General features: G+C 39.0%; 1 protein-coding gene across 2 annotated transcripts; it reads right to left on the reverse strand.

The window, feature by feature from the left end:
* Positions 1 to 1,750: 1,750 nt before the first annotated feature.
* TMCO1 (transmembrane and coiled-coil domains 1) lies at positions 1,751 to 20,993 on the reverse strand. Of its 2 annotated transcripts, none has more exons than XM_014071973.2 (7): positions 20,835 to 20,993; positions 18,408 to 18,485; positions 16,540 to 16,599; positions 15,511 to 15,557; positions 13,234 to 13,301; positions 4,817 to 4,906; positions 1,751 to 2,574 (listed from the first exon to the last, which is right to left on the reverse strand). In XM_014071973.2, exons 1-7 carry the CDS (start codon positions 20,902 to 20,904, stop codon positions 2,430 to 2,432), a joined length of 558 nt encoding a protein of 185 aa, XP_013927448.1. In that variant the 5' UTR covers positions 20,905 to 20,993; the 3' UTR covers positions 1,751 to 2,429. The 2 variants fall into 2 exon arrangements, with proteins under 2 accessions (XP_013927448.1, XP_013927447.1); XM_014071972.2 differs by having other exon boundaries at positions 4,817 to 4,961; positions 20,835 to 20,992.
* Positions 20,994 to 21,216: the final 223 nt, after the last annotated feature.

Raw genomic sequence — 21,216 nt, forward strand, 5'->3', positions numbered from 1 at the left:
AATCTAAACAGGAAAGCAGGACATTTCCCCTCCAAACTCCAGTGTTTCCTCTAACAAAATGCTTAAAGTATAACCAATCCAGAAATATCAGCACAGCTATTAAATGGAGCTAGTACCGTGGAATCACAGATGTCTCAAATTTGTTTTGAACAACTAGTAGTAGTGGCATTTAGTAGTGGAATTCATCCAATTCCCATTATAATGAGGCAGTTTATATTCCCAAATTGTCTTTGTCTAGAATATTAATTTAGAAGAAACTTCTGACATTTGCAACTAGCCTAAGGTCAACATTTTTACTGAATCACTATCACTATCTGCAATATATCAAAAATAAATCAATAAAATCCTTTCTGTGTTAGACTTCAGACTCTACAAACTGCAGACAAAGCAGTTTGGTATGTGGTAATAAAACGTCTAAGACAATATTGTATGTGTGTGGGGGAACACTGTAGGGATACGTTTTTTAAATGTATGCAATATATCAAAAATAGACCAATAAAATCCTTCCTGTGTTAGACTTCAGACTCTACAAACTGCAGACAAAGCAGTTTGGTATGTGGTAATAAAACGTCTAAGACAATATTGTATGTGTGTGGGGGAACACTGTAGGGATACATTTTTTAAAAATGTATTTCTTCTATTTCTGTAGGCTTGCCTGCATATGCAGCATAAAAATAACTTATCAAGGCATCCTTTCCCCTCCTCTTTTTACATTTTCTTCTTGGTAAGCAGCTGAAATAGTTTTACAATCAAGAGATGGGCTCTTGGCAAATATGTAAGAGGCTAATCATTTGCTCTATGGACTGTCTAGCATTAGCAAAGTCGAGTAGAAAAAATACAGGAACAAAGCTTGTGCAACACTAAAGCTACTTGAAAAGGTATGTTCCAGGACCCCTCTATTAAGCAATGTAATTGTTTGAGCAAAAAAAAAATGTGCCTTCTCAGTGGCATTTGCCCTATGGAACAGCATCCTCTGGATTGTCCCAATCCTGTTAGCCTTGCACAAGGCATTGGAAACCTAGCTGTTCCCCCAGGCAACTGAGTAATGGGTGGTGATAAGTGGGCTCTATGGCTTCCTTGTTGGCCCTGTGGTTACTTTTCTGGAGTTGTTTTAATTAGGTAAGCCAAAGTGTGATGGGCTGCTAAATAAATTAAATAGAAATACAATAAGGATAAAAGAAAATATTACCAGAGGGAAGAAGTGTGATTAGTAGAGTTATACTTACATTAGGGAAGAAGTGTGATTATATGCTTAGATAACAGGTATATTATGTAAGCAATGACACAGAACAGAATAAACAACTCAATAATTTTTTGGCAACCTGGGAGCTGCAGCTAATATGAACATGTCACTAGAGTGAGTGATTTAAGGGCAACTTCTAAGGCAAAAAATAGGCAATCTGTAACCTCCATGCTTCTCCTAAACATCTGTAATAGGAAAGCTATTAGGAAATATTGTCAAGTAGCCAGTCTGCAAGCAACCAGAGAAGAATGCTACTATTTCTAGAGTAGCAACATTAATCATATCATTTAAAAACTGAAATGAATATTTTGATAGACCAAATGTGGATGCAGTGTATCTTGATTGTAGTTTGATAGTTTGATATTTTTGTCACAAGTTAATTAAATATGGGCTAGGGGGAACTGCAATCTAATGGATTTTCATCTGGATGAACAATTATACCCAAAAGGTACTCATCAATAACTCTGTACTACCCTAGAGGGAAATAATGAATGCAATTTCCAGGAGTCAATATTCTTCAGTATCTTTATAAATGAACCTAGAATAGCATGGGATATCCACATTTGCAAATGACGTTCACCAATCTGTAGCAGATTCACCTTTCTAGTGAATTGCCAGATAAGAACAAATACAATGGAACAAAAAACAAATCAACAAAAATATGCTGTGACGAAAAATTGTAATTATTTCTATAAATAAAAATAAAAATAATTAATGTAGATTAAGTGTCTCATGGCAAATTTTCTGTCATAATTTAATGGCGTCTCCATTATCCATTAATATCAAATACTGAATGACAATGTATAATCTTTTTTATAAATTCTTAGAGAAATCCAGTTAATGTTGGACTAAATTAACATTTGAAAAATTGCAGCAAGAGGGAAGACAAATTAAATAGTGAAGGATAATGGAAATTCTTCTTTGTTTATCAATACGTGTGGAATCATGTCTTTAAAAAAGACCCAACTTTATATGAATCCCTGCACCATCTTTAATTTCAATATGTATTCTTACAAGTTTTTCCAGACTTTAAGATCTTTATGAAAGTACCTTCTCTCCATCCTGGAAACTGAGAGTCAATCTAAGATATTTGTTCAACTTGGTTCAATTCATAAAACACATATGTTACTGGATATCTTGGGTATCCAAATATTTTTAGAAACTTTTCTGAAAAATCTGAATATTTCTAAAATATTTTTGTTGGCAAGAGAGATAAAATTATTTTTCTTATTTCAGGAGAACTTCCCAGCTTGAGGTGGGGGGCCAAGGAATCCTCCAGCCTGCTTGGTGGCAGCTCGGGAAGGAGCCAGACCCAACAGCTTCTGAATATTCTGATAAAGGAGCAAAAAAGACAGAAGAACTGAGTAGTGCATTTTCCCTTACCAAATATCAAAACCATAAGCAAACATTGTAATCAACCTCAAATAATTGCTAGTTTCATTTACACTTACATATTTACGAACTGAAAAAGTAGGTGTGCTTAATCTGTACCATTCTGATTATAAAGAAATAAAAATTTAATTGTTAAGTACAGTTAAGGGATTTTCAGAACTTATATTCTCCTGTAAGAAATAAAGGATATAAAATGAAGATTTAGATTCCAGTATACAAATAAGCCAACTGATGTAATAATTTCTATTCAATTATTGCACTATTCAATTTTCTTTGTAGTGTTAGAGAAATGATTTGCTATTGCCTTCTCCTGCCCCCCCGCCAAGCATTTCAATTTAGAAACCACTTCAATTTAGGAATGCCTAATGATCCTCCATATAATCATAGCTAACTTTGTTTTGCATGAAATCAGCCAAGACTGGCTAAGTGTTACCACCTTCTAAGTCACCACTCAATTATCAAATCTGTATTGTGTAGTGTGGTGTATATCATACAGTATTTATTTTTATATTTTAGAATTTTTGTTTGCTCTGATTCATTTAATACTGTCAACTATCTTGACTATTCAATTTTTCTTGAAAAACAAACAAATCGAATTAGAACTTGAATTTTGTCAACTGCTGCTATCCAAGTTAGTCTTTTCAAGTAACGTACCCTACATTAGCATAAAATATAGTATCTTCAGTATTTCAAGATATATGTATGGAATTGAAGTTGTGCCAATACAATTAGTAGGCTTTGAAAGCAATAGCACTTGGATTTACATGCCGTTTTACAGTGCTTTACAGCCCTATTTAAGCAGTTTAAGAGTCAGCATATTGCCCCCAATAATCTGGGTCCTCATTTAACAAAGCAATGTAACAAAACACATTTCTGAACTGAGAATAAATCTAATTACCATTTTCGCACTATAAGATGCTCCGGACGATAAGACACACATTAACTTTAGACAAGGAAAACAAGAAAAAAATCTGCCTCTGCATCCATCTGGTAGCATCCTTGCAGCCAACAGCCTGCTTCCTTCGTGTCTGCTGCTTCCACTGGGGAACGGTGGAGCCTTTGCTGCTGAGCTGCTGATTGGTGGTTGGATTGGCCTCCCAGAATACCACCGATCAGCTATTCTAGGCGGTGGGGGTCACTGCCGCCAATCAATGGCGATAGGCAGTGGCAAACAGGCAGTGGTGACGATAGGCGGCAGCAATTCCTGCCACCTAGAACAACTGATCGGCGGTATTCCGTGAGGCCGATCCAACTGCCAATCAGCAGCTTGGCAGCAAAGGCTACAGCATTCCCTGGTGGAGGCAGCAGAAACAGAGGAGGCAGGCTGTTGGCTGCCACACGACACACACCCCCCCACTGTAATATTCACTTTATAAGACACAGACATTTCCACCCACTTTTTTGGGGGTGGGGAGTGTGTCTTATAGCGTGAAAATATGGTATCCCTAGCTTTTCGGACATGGTGGTGGAATCCTAATGTATTATAACAGTTTCCTTACAATAACAAACAAGAAAGGCAGTTACTAAAAGCTGAGGTGGCGCAGTGGGTAGAGCGCAGTATTGCAGGCCACTTCAGCTGACTGCTAGTTCAGCAGTTCAAATCTCACCGACTCAGGGTTGACTCAGCCTTCCATCCTTCCGAGGTGGGTAAAATGAGGACCCGGATTGTGGGGGCGATATGCTGACTCTGTAAACCGCTTAGAGGGCTGAAAGCTCTATGAAGCGGTATATGTCTAACTGCTATTGCTATTGCTATAACATACAGTAGCAAAGGCACAAACATTCCAGGATTAGAATGATGATTATCATCATCATGACAACCATTCTTGTCCCAAATCGATCCACTGGATGATGATAGTTTGAGATGATAACTTGAAGGTAATAGACTATAATCTACCACTCACAGACAGACACATAGGATAAAGAGTCTAGAATCCAGAAGCAGTGATTGGTGCAAAGTCACCCAGTGCTTAACAGAGCTAGAACCTAGGTTTCTTTAGATACACACTAAGAAATGAGAATAATAGACAAGTGTTCCATTTTGTTGAAATTTTAAAATGTTTACTAGAAAAAGTATAACATACCCATCAGTAGCAAACTACACCAATCATTGCTTCTAATTCTCTAGAAGTTTTGTTATGGTTATTCAGCCACAGAAATAAAACCCAAAGCAGACCTTACCTGCCGAATAGACATGGTGCAGAGAATATAGAGAAAGATGAAGGAACAATCTGTGCAATCTTCACCCAGAAGATTACGATGAGACAACCCCTGAATGTAAGAAAGTGGTATGAATGGGAGCTTTGCAACCACTCTTCCATCAAATCTGCGAAAAGAATTTAGTTATAAGGCAATTTATATTATTTGCAGAATAATTTCAATACAGAGATAAATATTTTGTTTATAAGCAACATTTTGTTCCACAATAACCAAATAACATCACATTTAGGGCAAACGATAAAATTACAAGGACAGAATAAGGAGTAACATTCCCATGTCCATAGCCTTAGTTTATAAATGGATATTTTAATAGATTAACAGGAAAATAATCCTTGAAATGAGCTTTGGTAGCTGTTTTTTTACTCCTTCACATAAATCACCACCACTTACTACAAACCTTTTCCCACAAGGGGCAAGATTTTTAAAGCTGTTGTGAAATAATTCTACAATTCCATCTTTTCAACAAGATCCTGACAATCCTTTCTATTCTTTGAGTCACGTTTCCCATAATGACATCCTTTCATGATCACATGGTGCCATTTCTGAACAGTATTGTGGATAAGGTTAATTAGTTAGATCCAACTTTGCAATACGCTGAGTGCCTTGTGAGATATGAGGTCTAGCAAAACTTCCTTCTTGTGGTTCTGACCTCTGCTTAATCATCTTTTTGAAATGCATTTTTTAACAATTCTGGGCAAAATAAATAAATAAACAAAAAGAAAATATACAGAAATGTGAAGGAACAGAATCAGGTGGATGAACAAGGAATTTACAAATATGTTATAATTATAATTTTAGAAAATACACAGAAAAATGTGGGTTAGACAGCATCACTACCATATGGATTGGTAATTGGCTAACCCATCACATTCACTGGGTAGTACTTAATGGAACTGCATCTACATGGAGGGAAGTATGCAGGGTATTCTCCAAGGCTGTCTTTGGGCCAGTACTCTTCAATATCTTCATCAATAATTTAGATGAAGACAACAAATTTGCAGACAACGCTAGCAGGAATACTCAACACTCCAGAATAGGGGTCTCCAACCTGTGGGCCATGGCCCACTACCATGGCCTAATCACCACCAGGCTGTGAGTGGCCGGCTGGTGTGCATGTGCGTGCTTGAACTAGTGTTGCCGCAAGCACTGGAAGGTACCATGGCTGACTGGATGGTGACTCTTCACAATGATGATTCCCCACAGCTGAGGGATTACAATGGGTTTATGGCGTCCCTGAGGGCATGCTTTGAAGAGCCCCTTGCAAATCGGAAGGCAAGAGCCAGGACGAAAACTTTAACCCAGGATAGAGATCTGTGACAGAATACACTCAGGAGTTTAGCGAGCTGGTTGTACACATGCAGGGGTAGTCCCAGGAAACACGGATGGACAGCTACAGAGATGTCCTTAATGATGACATGTACCAGAGCTGTGTGAACAGGGAGGCTCCCCAAGACCTTCAGAGCTGCTATGTGCTGGCTGTTGATGTGGAAATTGACCTAGCCAGAAATCAATACAGTGGGGGCAGCTGTTGGAGCAAAAACCCATCTCCTGCTTCAAGAGAGGCCCCTAGAGCAGCAAAAGAAGGGCTAGCAACCAAGCCCAAATCAATGGCATGTTTCAGATATGAGAAGGAGGGGCTGCCGATTGCTACTCTAAGCCTGGCCCAAAACCACCTTTGGCTGGAGGGAAAAAAGCCAACAAGCAGCCAGTGAAACACCACAAAACAGCCCTGAAAGGGTCCTCCACCATGCCAGGAGGAGAGGGAAACCCCTGGCCACTTCATGGGAAAGCGAAACCAACTCCAATGATGACCCCTTGGTAAGTCCTCATGCGGGCCCCATGACTATCTCAGTAGAACTAATGATACAGCATGGGTTGCACAGGTAAACCCACCAGTGGCTGGCCAGGTTAGGTGGTCTTAATAGAATGGACCTTATAAATTCATTTTAGTTTGGCTTTTATTCCAGTGCCCTGGAGTCCCAAAGTTGACTTTTAGCTGCAGTGAACCTTCTCCCCAACTTCCTCATAAGTATTACAAATAGGGCTGAACTGTGTGGCAAGACCCTGTAAAGTGGAGCCACAGGAAGCCAGATGTGGGTGAGAGATAGAACAGAGGTGAAAGCTGCTGACAGCTTAAGACGAAATAGGAACTTCTCTTTTTTATATTTCTCCTATGTACTTTGCTGTAACAGTCCAAATGAACTTCTGCTTTTTGAAATGTCATGCTTGTCTCGTGTATGGAAACGCCTTGCGAATGCACCGTGTGGAACACGGCATAAAAGTAGGATCCTGGGCAGAGCCCAGGCAGTTCAGATTTTGGTGTGTGAACACGCTGAACTCGATGCATCCAATAAACCTGTTTCACTTTTGTGGTCTCAAGTCCTGCTCTTTCGTAAGTAGATTACTAACCACAATCTGCTGCAACACTAAGGGTACCCTCAACCGGCGCCCAGGGGAAGATGCTGGCCCTTTTAGATTCTGGATGCACCAAGTGTGTTATTAGCCTACAGGTGGTGGAGAAAATGGGTCTAAGAACAATGAAAGTACCCATCACCTTTTGCCAGTTGGATGGGTCAGTTGCAAGGGGGGGGGGCATTTTGTAACTGAACTGGTAGAGATGTGGATGGGGGACTACCAAGAATCTTTAAGCTTCATCGTCACCGTAGGGATGGAATAGCCCCTCATACTGGGATTACCTTGGGTACGGAAATGGAGCCCGCAGGTGAACTGGAGGAAGGGCCTGCTACACATCCATTCTGCCCAGCCAGATAAGGGGGAGGGGAAGACTTCCCACAAAGCCAGAGCCACAACAGAACTGGTGGCGTTCACGCATGAAAGAATTAGGGGGAGAAAATCCCAAAGGAATACAGGGACCTCAGAGAAGCATTCGGAGGACCTCTGGGTAGCGCTGCAATGAGACAGACTGGAAAAGTGGGCTCCCGAGGAGCCTGTGAAATCCAGGGCTGACAAACCTTTCGGGGGGGGGGGGGGTGTCTTTCAGACCAGAGCCTTCTTGAAGAGAAGGTGAAAAAAGAGCTGTGTCTCGAACGGCCAAAAGGGAAGAAACTGGTTCCTCGAAAGCCAGAGACTAGCTTTCTGACCTGGCAGTGGGGGAGACAGGCATTGCAAAATGTTTGCCACAAAGTTGGAGGCAACTGGGCTAAACACGAGTGCAGGAGTGATGGCTGGTCGAAGTGACAGGACCGGGTGAGAAGATTTAAAACCCACTGATAGAATAAGAGTGTTATTGTGAGAGAATTCAAACATAAATAGCATAAACGGAGAAATTGGGAACTGCGTGGTAAAACAAAGAGAAAAGGAAAAAGATGGCTTAAAAACATTAAAACCCAAAGAGAACAGACTTTTTATCTAGCTTAGGAGGCCGAATTAAAAGGAGGACTGGATATTTCAGTAATACTGGGGGGGGGGGATCTTTTCTCTAGTTGAATTTGAAACCTGAAAATTGTTTGCTTTAATAGCAGGTAATTGATAGAACTCCAAACTCCATGGAAACCTTACGAAGGAGCTGAAGGGGGAGGGGAGGGAAAAAACCCCTATGACTTAAAATTGAAGAAAAATACCCACCCCACTTCTCTGCTACAATTTGTATTCGGTGCTCCTGTGGAGTTAAAAATTAAAGACTGCATTTAAGATTTAAGATATCTGACTGGAAAAAACAAACAAAGAAGTGGAGGCACCTACCAGAAGAAGAACCATCACTAGGCAGTAACAAAGGAAATGAAATCAGAGTAGCCAGAGTAGAACACCAAAGACCAGGAAGTTTGCTTTCAACACAATTTAAGAAGCCCCCTCCCCTGCCCCCTTGCTACAATTTGCATTTTGTGCCTCTGTGGAGTTAACATTTACATCTTTACCAGAAAGAACGCTTATCTGGAAGAAACAAAGAAAACGAAAGAGATGATTTTGATGGTGAGGATTGTGGGAAGTTGTCATCCAGCCCTCTCCCAGAAAAATGAAATATCCTAGGAAATATTGAAAAGGCAGAATGTTTCTCTGGATGTGAAAAGTAGCATGTTTTAAAAGACAGAATAGTTGCCTGTAGCTTCCTGCCCATCCTCTCTTTGTTAATGGGCCATTGACACGGCCAGGCTAGTCCACTTTACATAATAAAGACTTCTCCACTGCAGCCCCAGGGGGGATGGGAGTAAAGGCATGATAATGTTGGAACTTTACTCAACTGACCACAAGGCATCTGAGAACTCATCCATACTTGCATTCAAAACACAGCCTAGAGAGTAGCCCCTGCATGGCCCCATGGGACTCTGACAACCAATCAGAATACATTTCTTACACAGGAACAGGAAACAGAGAGGTGGGACTAAACAGGTTATAAAAAGCCTAGCAAGCCCCTCCTTCAGCCCTTCTCTTCTTCTCCACCAACAATGAAGCACGTGAACACCTTTTCTGTTCAGGGCTCAAGACACGTGGCCCTGTCCAACAATAAACCATCTTTCCAAGCAGCCTCCATGTCTCCAGTGTCTTTTTCCCCACTTGGAGCTGAACCCAGAAGGACATTTCTTTCAACAGCACTTTGGAACTTTGAATCGGGCACAGGCTGTTTGACAACATTCTTTTACAATGAAATATTTCCCCTTTTTTGTTTGAAGAGGAACATTTGAACTGGACTGGAGTTGGTGGATAAGAAAAAAGTGGGAATTTTGAAGTGTAAAGAATTGGGATACGATTTGAAGAAGGAAAATAGCAAATTAAAAACCAGGAATTATGGAGGGGTGGGATCTTAAAGAAATATGTGAAATGTTGAAAAATATGCATGGATCATTTGTGTTGAGAAAGGATGATCGATTGGATATTTGGGAAAAAAGCAGAAATGAAAGCCAAAGTATAGAAAAAGCAAGAGAGTGAGGGAAATAATAAGAATCTCACTGGATTTAATAGCGGCACAATGAAAAGGGAAGAGCGTGTCCCAATAAAAAAAAACACAAAAGAAAGGAAGAGAATTGAGCAGACAGGCAGCATGATGAAAGAAATAAGAGTTCATTACAGGGGGGAAATATAATAAGAAAAGAAAAAGGGAAAGTAGACCTAGGAGACAAAAGGAAATCCTGAAGAGGTTGCGAAGAATGGTACAGCAAAAAGTCACAAAAAAGACTGGGACAAAGGAGAAGTTCAGAGATTGGGATTTAAGATTCTTTAAAAACAAATGGAAGGGAAAATAAAAATTGGTAGATGAGAGGAAGAATAGAAATACGCACATAGATAATAATTTGGGAGGGGGGAAGTTGGAGAACGTTTCTAAAGAATAGGTTATTGTGAACTTCAATTAACTGTAACACTGAAATGTAATATGTGTGTATGGTATAGAAAAGAATTGGAAGTAAAAATGAATTAAAGATAGATTAATTAAGGTGAATAAAGATAGTAGGCCAGTTGATATGTATTATGGAATGTGAAATGATTATGTAGGGTTACAAATAGGAAAAATATTAGTTGGGAAAGTTACTAGAGGAGAGGAAAAAAAATGGAGGGAGAACTTGGAAATACGCATACGCACACACACATACACACAATATGAGACTATAATATGGCACTTAATGATGTATAAATATGTAACAGTATTATGAGGAAGCTGGAAACCTGAATCCATCTTGCACTTCGTCTAAAAAAGTTTTTACGGGGAGTGGGGGAGAAGAAACAAATGGAATTTGTATAAAGGTATATCTTTAAAAGAAAAACTAGTAATATGGAAAATAGTTTTTTTCTCTTTTATTTTGGAATATAATTATTAATGCCACTGATGTTAAATGGGGTTTGCTAAAAGGCGGAAATACACAATGTAAAATAGAAAATGGAAGGGAGATAAATAGAGAGAAGAGACAGGAGAGAGAAGTAGAAGGGAGGGAAAGAGTAGGAGAGAGGGAAGCGGGAGAGGAGAGAGCAAGGGGAAGTAGAGAAGAGAGAGATGGCAGAGGGAAGAAAGGTAGGGAGGACAAGACGGGGAGAGGAGAAGAGTTGAAGATGAAATAGACTATAATATGGTGTATGGAAAGCAGAAGAGTAAATAAATATTGAAGAGGCTTGATGGTAAGAGGAATTGATATAGTATTGAATATTCAAAAGTTTGTTAAGATGTAATGATATACTTTGGAATGTATGTATGTATGTATGTTAAAAAAATTAAAAAATGGCAAAAAAGAGAGAAGCGCATTCAGTGAAAGGGCTTCCGATAAGCTCCCACCCCACCACTCCATTGATTGCAGCATAGCAATCCTCCCGGGGGATGAAATTTCCAAAGCCACAGATTTACTCGATGACCCCATGCAAATTGGAAGAGCTACGTAACTTCATTGATAAAAACCTAAAGATGGGGTTCATGCAGCCAGCTAGGCCATGAGTGGCTGCGCCAGTGTTATTTTGAGAGAAGAAAGATAGCTCTCTTTGTCTAGGTGTAAATTACAAAAATCTCCTAAAATCAAAGGGAAAAGCAAAGCCAAGACCTAGTCAGTCCTTGAAGTGGATGATGGAATGCCAAGCAGCCTTTGAGAAATTGAAACGACTTTTTGCAACTGAACCTGTTTTAAAATACCCCGACATGGATGCACTGTTTGTGGTCCAAGTGGATGCAAGTGACGTGGTGGTAGGGGCAATATTACTTCAAATGAATGCTGATGGAAACCTGCAACCTTGCGCCTACACATCCCGGAAATTGACTGAGACAGAAAGAAGATGGGCAATTTGGGAGAAAGAAGCTTATGCAGTCCGGTGGGCCCTACAAACCTGGCGGCATTTCCTTGAGGGGACCAAGCAATTATTTGAGGTGTGGACTGATCATAAAAACCTTGAGGCATTAAAAACCCCACAGAAACTGTCACCCAAACAAGTTTGCTGGGCACATTTTAATTGGTTCAACTTTACGCTGAAATACCTCTCTGGAGGGAAGAATTTTATGGCCAATGCCTTGTCCAGGCTGCCCCAGTATAACAGCGCCAGGTCAGTGGTGATTCATCCTGTCATTCCTGCCAAACAACTAGCAGCCCCAGTGGTCACCAGGAGCTAAGGGAAAGCAGACCTAGATGTGCCCACAGACCTAACAAACTGACTGAGGGAGGCACTTGCATCTGATGAATGGTTCAAGTCCCACTCCAATGAGTGCACCATGCAGGATGGCATTGCATTGGTGGGAGCCAAGTTGTATGTACCTGCTAGTCTAAAAAGTGTTGTCCTCCAACAGGCCCATGATTCAAAAGCTGCTGGACATTTTGGTTTCATAAAGACCTTACATTTGGTTAAAAGAGAGTTTTGGTGGCTCTCTCTGAAAAAAGACATAGAATCCTACATTGCTAGTTGTCCTGGCACCAGGTAAACCTCAAGTACTACTCCAAAATGTTGCCAGACCTACTGCCCCTTAGAAGGAAATATCCATGAACTTTATTGTTGAGCTGCCAGAGTATTGGAAATACTATCATTTGGATGATCACGGATTTGTTCTCCAAGCAAGTGCATTTTGTGCTCTTCCATTTGCAAAAATGCTGGCTAAATTGTTTATCCTACATGTATATAGGTTACACTGAGCCCTGAATGCATTATCTCAGATGGAGGGGGGTCAAATTCACCTCCCACTTTTGGAAGGAGTTCCTAAAGTTAATAGGCTCCGCCCCAGGTGTAAGCTCCGCCATCTGCAGACAAATGGAGCTTGTGAACGAGCTAATTCGGTTCTAGAACAGCATCTTAGGTGCTATGTCAATTATCAGCAGGATAATTGGCCCGACCTCTTGCCTTATTGCAGAGGTCATGTATAATAATTCCATACAGAGCAATATAGGATTGACCCCTTTCAAAGTAGTGTTTCTCCAGGATTTTGTAACTATCCCGCAATTGCCCCAAGGAGAAACCACAAAACCTGTCTTTATCCGAATGGATTAAAACCTCAGTCAACAATAGCAAGGATTCTTGCTGTTGGCCATCAATAGACATATAGACATTAACAATATGTATATACTGTGCAAAAGAGATAATAAAGAAGCCAAAAGGGGAACAAAAAGACCAAAACATCTCCCCACCAGGAATCAACACCTAGATGAACACAGATTAAAAGCAAGATTATCATAAGACTAACTATCAAAAGTAAACTATATCCGAATCAAGGAACTGCACTGCATAGGCGTCCTTTTTCCAGACTGCCCACCTGTACTAACAGTAAACAGCACAACCAAAAAACCTTCAAGACCACCCCCATCAGCACTGACAGGGCAAGCCAGTAGACTATAAACTGAAAGCAAATCCAATTTCCTATTACCACTGATGTTACCTAATGAAATGTCTGCAAAAAAGCAGCTAAATTCAGAAAGCACCAAGAACCCCGCATTTTTAAAATAAAAACAGTACCAATAATCACCTACATGGAATTAAACATTCCCATCAGAGCAGTGAAACAAAAACCAATGGCAAACATGGACTTCATGCGAACCTGCAATAAAAAAGTGAAAACATTACTATTGGATAAATAAGAATCCAAAGTGCAAAAGAGAGGCTGAGGGAAGAAATGGATTTACAAAGCAATCTCTTAGCCTTCTGGAAGGTCATTAAAACCTGGATTTTCACTAGGCAGTGGTATAAAAGGGGCAGAGTCTGCAGATAAATGTTAGGGCACCCTGGGAAGTTGATTGAGAAATTGGTTTTTTAAGGGGGGTGGGTTTATGGTTTTTATAGTTTTATTGTTGTGAGCCTCCCAGAGTTGTTTTAAGATGGGCAGCCATACAAATCTTTTAAAAGAAACATAAATGCAACAGTTAATGTTAAAATTGCCTGGCACCAAATAAACCACAGCAACCATGTACCATGCTCATTCAGGTAATTTACTTTCAAGTCATTTATGGCTTTAAAAGTCAATTCCACTGCATTAAATCAGGCTATGAAACAATCTGCCATATGATCATATAATCCAATCCCAGACAACAGTCTTGCTATTTTGTCTAATTAAAGTTTCTCTTCTATTTAAAAAGTAATAATCTAAAGAAGGATTATACTGGCTAGATAGTACAGTACTGAGGGTTGGTTGTTTTTCAGCTAATATTGTAATAATGATCTATCCAGGATACTTTAAAAATTCGGAACTGAGCACAGGGTTGTTTCCAGTCCTGGCCTGGGAACTGAGCATTTGTGAACCTCAAATGTTTATTTGCTCCAAGTTTTTAAAAAGAATAGATTAAAAGTCAGAAAAGTCAGAATAGTTAAATCTCATTAGGAATGTTTCCCCAAATAAAATCTGATGATTCCATTTGGAGAAATTTGAACATTTGAGTTAAACTGAACCACAAAGGCAGAAAGCCCAGTATCACAGATTTGGACTGTATTTAGCATATCAACTGCAATTCTTTGTTCAGTGTAGGATCCAAAGTAAAACATTCCAGGAAGAGTAGCCTCTACTTGAGGTTATCTAGTGAAGGGGAGCCCACCAGCACTCTAACTAACTGCCCAACACTTCTGTTAAGGTCTGTTTTCTAACTTTTTTAACATTCCAAATTTGAATTTTTGTAACTTAAATCTGTTTTGCCCTTTTGGAATGTGAGAGAATAAGTCCTGACCTCCTTTTAACAGTTTGACCAACGGACCAAGTACTCAAGGAGGCGCAGGTTCTCGTCACTGGATAAGCACAGACAGCACAGATGTCTCGGGATGCTTTAATTCAGAACCTTGGCTTCCTCTGCTCAACAGATCAGACTATTCCATGATCTCATTGGCCCTTTCTAACTCTTGATTCTAAAATGATGCCCAATTTCTACAGTGGATTCTGACAAATTCCCTTAGTCATTCATGGATTATTTCTCTTCCATTCCAAAAAACTATATCCAGTCTTTATATTTTTATTGTAGATTATGCATATCTACTATCTGCTTCTTGGTCTTAGTATGTAAATTAATATTCATCATTACTAAATCCTATTGAGTATTTTAAGACCAAACAGATAAGATTGAAACACAAAGAAATTGCTTAATCTGGTTACTTCTCACCTCTTGTGATAAATGCTGCTATTATTTTTATTCCAAAACTGCTCAATTTGAAAATCAGCTTTTCATTTTGGGATTTGAGGATTAGATTGAATTTGACTAAAGAAATACTGTAGCTTTATAAATATAAGGTTATTTACATTTGACAATTTATTATGTGTTGGATTAAAATTAAGAGAAAATGTATTAAGAATATTAGTTTTTTAGAATTTGATTTCAATTTTGTAAAGTTATAGTTATAGGTTGTTAAAAAGGTGCATTGAAAAAACCTGAAAGTACTCAATACTCTCTCTATATAATAAAAACTATCAAGATATGAGGTGTTCCTACGGAAGTTATGAAGAGATATAACTCTTGTCATTAAGTTTCTGGTACTTTCTATGGTACCAGAATGATTACAAAGAACAACTTGACCAAATGGGCCAGATTTTACTGAATGATTATATGACCTATAATATAACCCAGCAAACAAGCTAACTAAACTAAGGTATCCCAGAAACTCTTCAATCTTGTATAAATAATCCCATATTACCCATAAAGATGAAGTAATCTGGGATTACTTATACAAGAGGGAAGAAGTCTAAACCCATATCTTTTACAGATAGTCCTCAATTTACGACCACATTCATAATTCTATTAAACAGGACCAGACTTTTTTGTAACACTCACCATTGACAGATCTCTGTTGTTGTTCTTCAGTTTCTCTTCTTGCCTCTCTGCAAAGCATTAAAATGTTTTACAATCAATTTACAAAATCAGAAACTTACTTCCAATGAGCCAAGTATCATCTAAAGCACTTTATGATAAAACAAAGAGGCATATTGGGAAGTCTGAAGATTCAGATCAATTACCCATGTCCTAAAAGTGTATATAATACAATGTACACTTTGTATTATGTACACTCAATGCAATGGAGTCCCCTTTTCTTCAAAACTTTGTAGGCACTGATAAACACTGTGTTATAGGAAAACTTCCAACTAGAAATGGAAGATCATTACTATTTTTCACGTATAAATTGAACTCCATGATTACATTCCAGAATCAGTATCACTGCTTATTCAGTTTTAATACAGGGAAAAACATAAACCAAAAACATGGACAGGCAGCTCATGGGCTGCATGCAACTCTTGGTAGCCGTTGCTATTATCCTGTTTAGATACCACTTACTGCTCACTCCTGATATTCTGCCAATTGGTAGTTTGTTAAGCTGTTTGGCAAACAATTGCACCTCTTGTGCCTTCCACTGAGGATCTGTATACTGCATGAACCAGAAACAGGACTGAGAAATTATCTACACATTCCTCACATCCTGGACATGAACTGTTTCAACTTCTGTTTTCAGGACGTTGCTACAGAGCATTACATGCCAAAACAGCCAGACATAAAGATAGTTTTCCCCCTCCCCCATGCTATCACTCTGCTGAACATTTAATTCTCACAGCACTGTCTTTTTTTCATCTTCTCATTTTTCCTACTATCTTCTATTGGTTTCTTATGATTTATCAATATTATGATTGTTGTTTGTAACTTACGATTAATGATTATAACCTTTGACCTATTACTTGCTGTTTATGTGTATACTGTGAACTTATTATGCACCAGAGACAAGTTCCTTGTGTCCGATTACACTTGGTCAATAAAGAATTCTCTTCTCTTCTCTACTCTGCAGAACACACAAACCTCAGCATTTGGCATTACCTATTTTCTTTTTCTGCTGTCGGCCTGCTGATTCTGTTATTGTTTCCTTCTTTTTTTCCACTGTAGGAATTAGACAATACAGCCAGTTATTTTCATGAACAATTCTTCCCTAGGAAACCATCTTTCTTCTCATTGCTTTGCACCCAAACCAAAAATCTAAAGATATTATAAGTAGTTTATGGACAGATATAAGTGGAAATATGTGAATAAATGTGTGCCTCATCTACTTTCTTTGAGATGATGGATAATCTAGTTTTTATAGATTGATGGAGATATAAATGTGGAGATGCCAGAGAATATACTATATTTTTCAGAGTATAAGTCGCACCTTATTCCCTCAAAAAAGAGGCTGAAAATCTGTGCGCGTCTTATACGCTGAATACAGCATTTTTTTGCCTCCCGACACACAACCCTTCACCTAAATAGCCGTGCATAGCCTCTAGAAGGCTTGCAGAGTGCTCCTAGGGGCTGAGGAGGGCAGAAATGAGCAAAAAACGGGCTGTTTTTTGCTCAATTTTGCCTTTCCAGCCCCCAGAAACACTCTACAAGCCTCCTAAAGGCTATTCAAGCCCTTTTTTTTGGAAAAAAAACAAAACGGGCCCATTTTAACGCAAAATGGGCAGTTTTTGGGAGGTCTAAAGAGTGCAAAAACTTTTTTAAAAAATTGCCTCTTCAAAACCTTGGTGCATCTTATACTCCAAAAATATGGTATCTTCTTCTCTAAAAGACAATCCACTGCAGGTTAATTTCGCTGCTTATTTCTTCTCCTTAAGGATTTAATTATCTTAAAAAATTTTAGGGGCAATCTTTCTCAAAACAGAAAAAGTTCTCACCAGATAGACACTTTCTCTTTCTGTTTTCCTTCCGTTCCAGAGCCATCCCGACTTAATCAGCCTAGGCTGCCTTTTGTCAGCAGCTTGAAGACCTTCTCTTGGATCATTCAGGGACTTTGCGGGGTCCCTGAGATGAGCAAGACATAGTCTTCCTGTTCACCGTCTTTTCAGGATGGTTTAGTTCCGATTGGACCACCCAGTAGCAAAAGTATCGGCGTCAGTCTCAAAGTACCTCCATACCGTCACAACGTTGGCTCTTCTAAGTCAACTACTTGTTATTAAATTTTATTTAAGAACTTTGTTTCCCTTAAGCCAAAGATAATATCAGAAAGTGAAAGGAAGCAAAACTGCCGCTCGGAGGCTAGAGGTTTTTTAAATTATGCACTGGCTCCTGTTTCCCTTTTGATCTTACTGATTCTGTACCTCAAAGCGCTATAGCCAAGGACACAGAGTGTTTACACAGATGTCCTTTCAGAGCTTTATTGGCATGAGAGAAAAAAAAAACATTATACTCCAGTGCGTCTTATACTCTGAAAAATACGGTACTTTTGTATTTTACAATACTTTATAACTCAATAAAAATGTTAAACTCAAAAAGTGCAGAATTTATATGCCAGTCTTTCTCCTTTGCTAGCTATTGTTTTATTTAACATTCCTTTGCAACATATATCTCACTTGGGGAGCATTGGTTGCTAGGGTTATTGCATATAGATCACAAACCAACCACAAAGATTTATAAATACAACTCAGCCTAGCAAAGAATGTAACTCAGCCTTACATAAAAATGAAGCTATAGCAATAGCATTTAGACTTATATACTGCTTCACAGTGCTTTACAGCCGTCTCTAAGTGATTTACAGAGTCAGCATATTGTCCCAAACAATCTGGCTCCTCATTTTACCAACCTCGGAAGGATGGAAGCTTGACTCATCCTTGATACGGTGAGATTCGAACTGCTGGTAGGCAGCAGTCAGCAGAAGCACCTGCAATACTGCATTTTAACCACAGTGCCACTGTATTTGCGAACATACTCACATTTTTTACTCTGTTTCTCCACTTCTGCTTTCAGTCTTTTATACTTATCTGTTCTATACACCAGAACCCATGTTATGCCTAAAATAAACAAAAGACAGAAAAAGATGTATAACAACTGGGCAGAAACACACAAAAATCTTCAGACTAGTTGCTTCTATCAGTGGGACAGAACATCTAAGGCATTTCTTTTGCATTTTGCATTAATTGGGGTTAACCCTAGCCACTTAAAACATTCTAAGTCGACTCTCATAAATTTAAAACTCAACTCTGTGTCTCTTACTTTTGGATTGCAGCTAGCATTCTGCAATCCAAAGCCTGATGTGGCCCTTGAACCAACTTTAGTTATTCATATCTGACATAGCAAGAACCTTGATTATTTAGTAGGAAGAAAGTCTCACAACTGCTTAACATTTTATGGTTCCATGCAATTAATTTTCCTACCTATATTATGATGACACAATAATTTTAAATTTACAATACAATAAAATGAGGAAGAAACAGATGCAGTTTCTCAGGTGAGAGGTCCCAGTTATTTGTTGATATTAATATGTTCAGTATGTAGTTTTTACTTGTATTGGAATATTTTTAGTCCATCTCACTATTTCAAAATTGGGTTGTAAAGCAGATCTTGAAAATTCAAGATAGCATTTGGAATGATTTATAGATTCTCTGCCCCAACTTTTAAAAATAAAGCTACTATTTTGGTGCTATTTTGAACCAGAATAAGATAAACAACTTTTCTAGTGCATACTTTTTGAGATTATAACAAAATAAAGGAAGCAGTGATAGATCAGACCATTATTTCATACAGTAGCCAGAAAGGGCTTTCCAAGATGCTCCACTAGCTAATAAAGTGAGACCATCAATAAAATAATGCCAACACTCAGGTTGAGATTATCTAGTTATTTTTGCTGTAAAACTATGAGAAACAACCAAACACTTTTCTCAAAACTATAAGAAATAACCAAGCATTTTTCTCTGGTGCCTAACTAGTTTTAAGTAAAAGCCTACTGCATCCCCTCCTCTCTGGCTAAGCAGAATTGCTGGAGAGGAAAAGGTCCAGTCCACTTCATAAATATGAAGTGAATTATTTTTTGCAATCTTGATTTAGCTTTCCCCTACAAATTAATATTTAAGCATAAATTAATAAAGTCTCTTCCAAAATATTCTATTCTATTCTATCTCTCATTCATCTTGACAGACTTCCAGGTTGGAGATGTGTTGGGGAATTCATACTGGGTTATTGTTGCTATCAAATAATGGCTACATAATACAGTTGAATCTCATTATTCATGGATTTGCCTAATAGCTACAATTTATAACTACAAAATCAATACCCATGGCACTTTAGTCATTCACAGGCATGCAGGGGTGGGGGTGGGGATTGAGTTGCCCAATGCACAGATTTGCTATTTTGGTGTTTGTGGAGATTTTACAGAACAGAACTAATAAGAATTACTGAATCTGGTCATTAGGCCTCTACAAACACAAATCCCATGGCTCCCAAGACAAAACTCACTGCTTCCTCCTAGTGGTCTTGTTCCAGCTTCCATTGACATTTATCAGTGATAATATTTTGATCTTGAACAGATTGGCTGATTGACAAAGGGTACTGTAAACAAAATGCATTGTGACACATTGTCCCCTTAGGGAAAGAAACACTTTTACAGATGGTGTGAGGCCATGTGTTTTAGACAAATCTGGGAAGACGCTTCTGAGGCTTATTTTCTGTAAAATGCACAATGCTGATTTCTTATTCATTATATCAGCTGTTGGTGTAATTGGCATGCTACATTTAATAGTCTTCTGGTGTAAAGTTATGGGCTGGATGTGATTCAATGATTTTGAATACTGAGCACAAAATTAGACAAGAGTATCATGGAGGTTAGAAAAATACATTTAATTCTGCACTTTTGTCATGTGCATATTAATGTGGATATTTCAATAGTAACAATTTTGACTGGACAGAATTATTATAATATTTCTAACTTTTTTAGCTTCAAGCAATGGATCAAGGAATTCAAATATGACCATTTTAATCATCCCTGGCAATGTAAGCCAGCCAAGTTTCTGAGGTGGAATTCAGGTGGGCACCACTTTCTGAATCACCTGAGAAGTTGCCAGCAACTTCCTGATTCCCTTCCCCGTTCCGCTGCCCTTTCGACTGCAATGCAAGCATCCACCTCCTCTCTCTCGACGTAAAAAAACCTCGGAGCCCCTATAACTATCCTGCCAGCTTCTGGACAGAAGTGCAAAATCCAGTCTAGCATGATCATGGAATACCAATACCAATTGAATGTGTACGAAGTTGCAACAAATACAATTAAAATTGGTTAAAGGAAGATGACCCTAACTGTAGCCACCATCCTGCTCTCCGTCCTTCTCACTTGGAGAGAGACTGATTCTATCCTCCTTTTCCCCACTCACCCTCCGCTAATAAAGCGGTGCAGACCGAAATGAAAACAATAAGGATAGTATCAGCGAACATAGTAGTCATCTCGCAGATCTAGCGGCAACAGCTCCGTTCCGGAAACTAGGCCAAAACGGAAACTACAGAATATCGATATTTACATCCTAGAGAGTGCGTAACTTCCGAGTTGACCGGAACTCCCTGCAGGAGCAGTGCTCTTTTCCGGCGCGTGCCTGCCTATTTGAATTCGCAGGATATTCGACCTCGGCTGGTCCAGGAAATAACCAGAGAGGCAGAGAACTGTCCATAAAAGTGGGGGGAGGGGAGATGTGTACAAGTGTGGAGGCTTGGCATCAGGGTAGCAAGAGTACGAGCAAGGTTGAGGAGCCTATTATATAT

Source organism: Thamnophis sirtalis, unplaced genomic scaffold (assembly GCF_051295495.1).
Source record: "Thamnophis sirtalis isolate CommonGarterSnake01/CBP01778 unplaced genomic scaffold, rThaSir2_p1.2 scaffold_12, whole genome shotgun sequence".
Lineage (NCBI taxonomy): Eukaryota > Metazoa > Chordata > Lepidosauria > Squamata > Natricidae > Thamnophis > Thamnophis sirtalis.

Excerpts from the sequence above, each read along its gene's own strand:
- TMCO1 (XM_014071972.2), bottom strand. The coding sequence starts at position 20,904 with ATGACTACTATGTTCGCTGATACTATCCTTATTGTTTTCATTTCGGTC. Across the intron at positions 15,558-16,539 it reads ACAGCAGAAAAAGAAAATAG|AGAGGCAAGAAGAGAAACTG; the intron begins GTAATGCCAAAT and ends AATGCTTTGCAG. Across the intron at positions 4,962-13,233 it reads ATGGGAATGTTTAATTCCAT|ATTTGATGGAAGAGTGGTTG; the intron begins GTAGGTGATTAT and ends TTCTTTTCGCAG.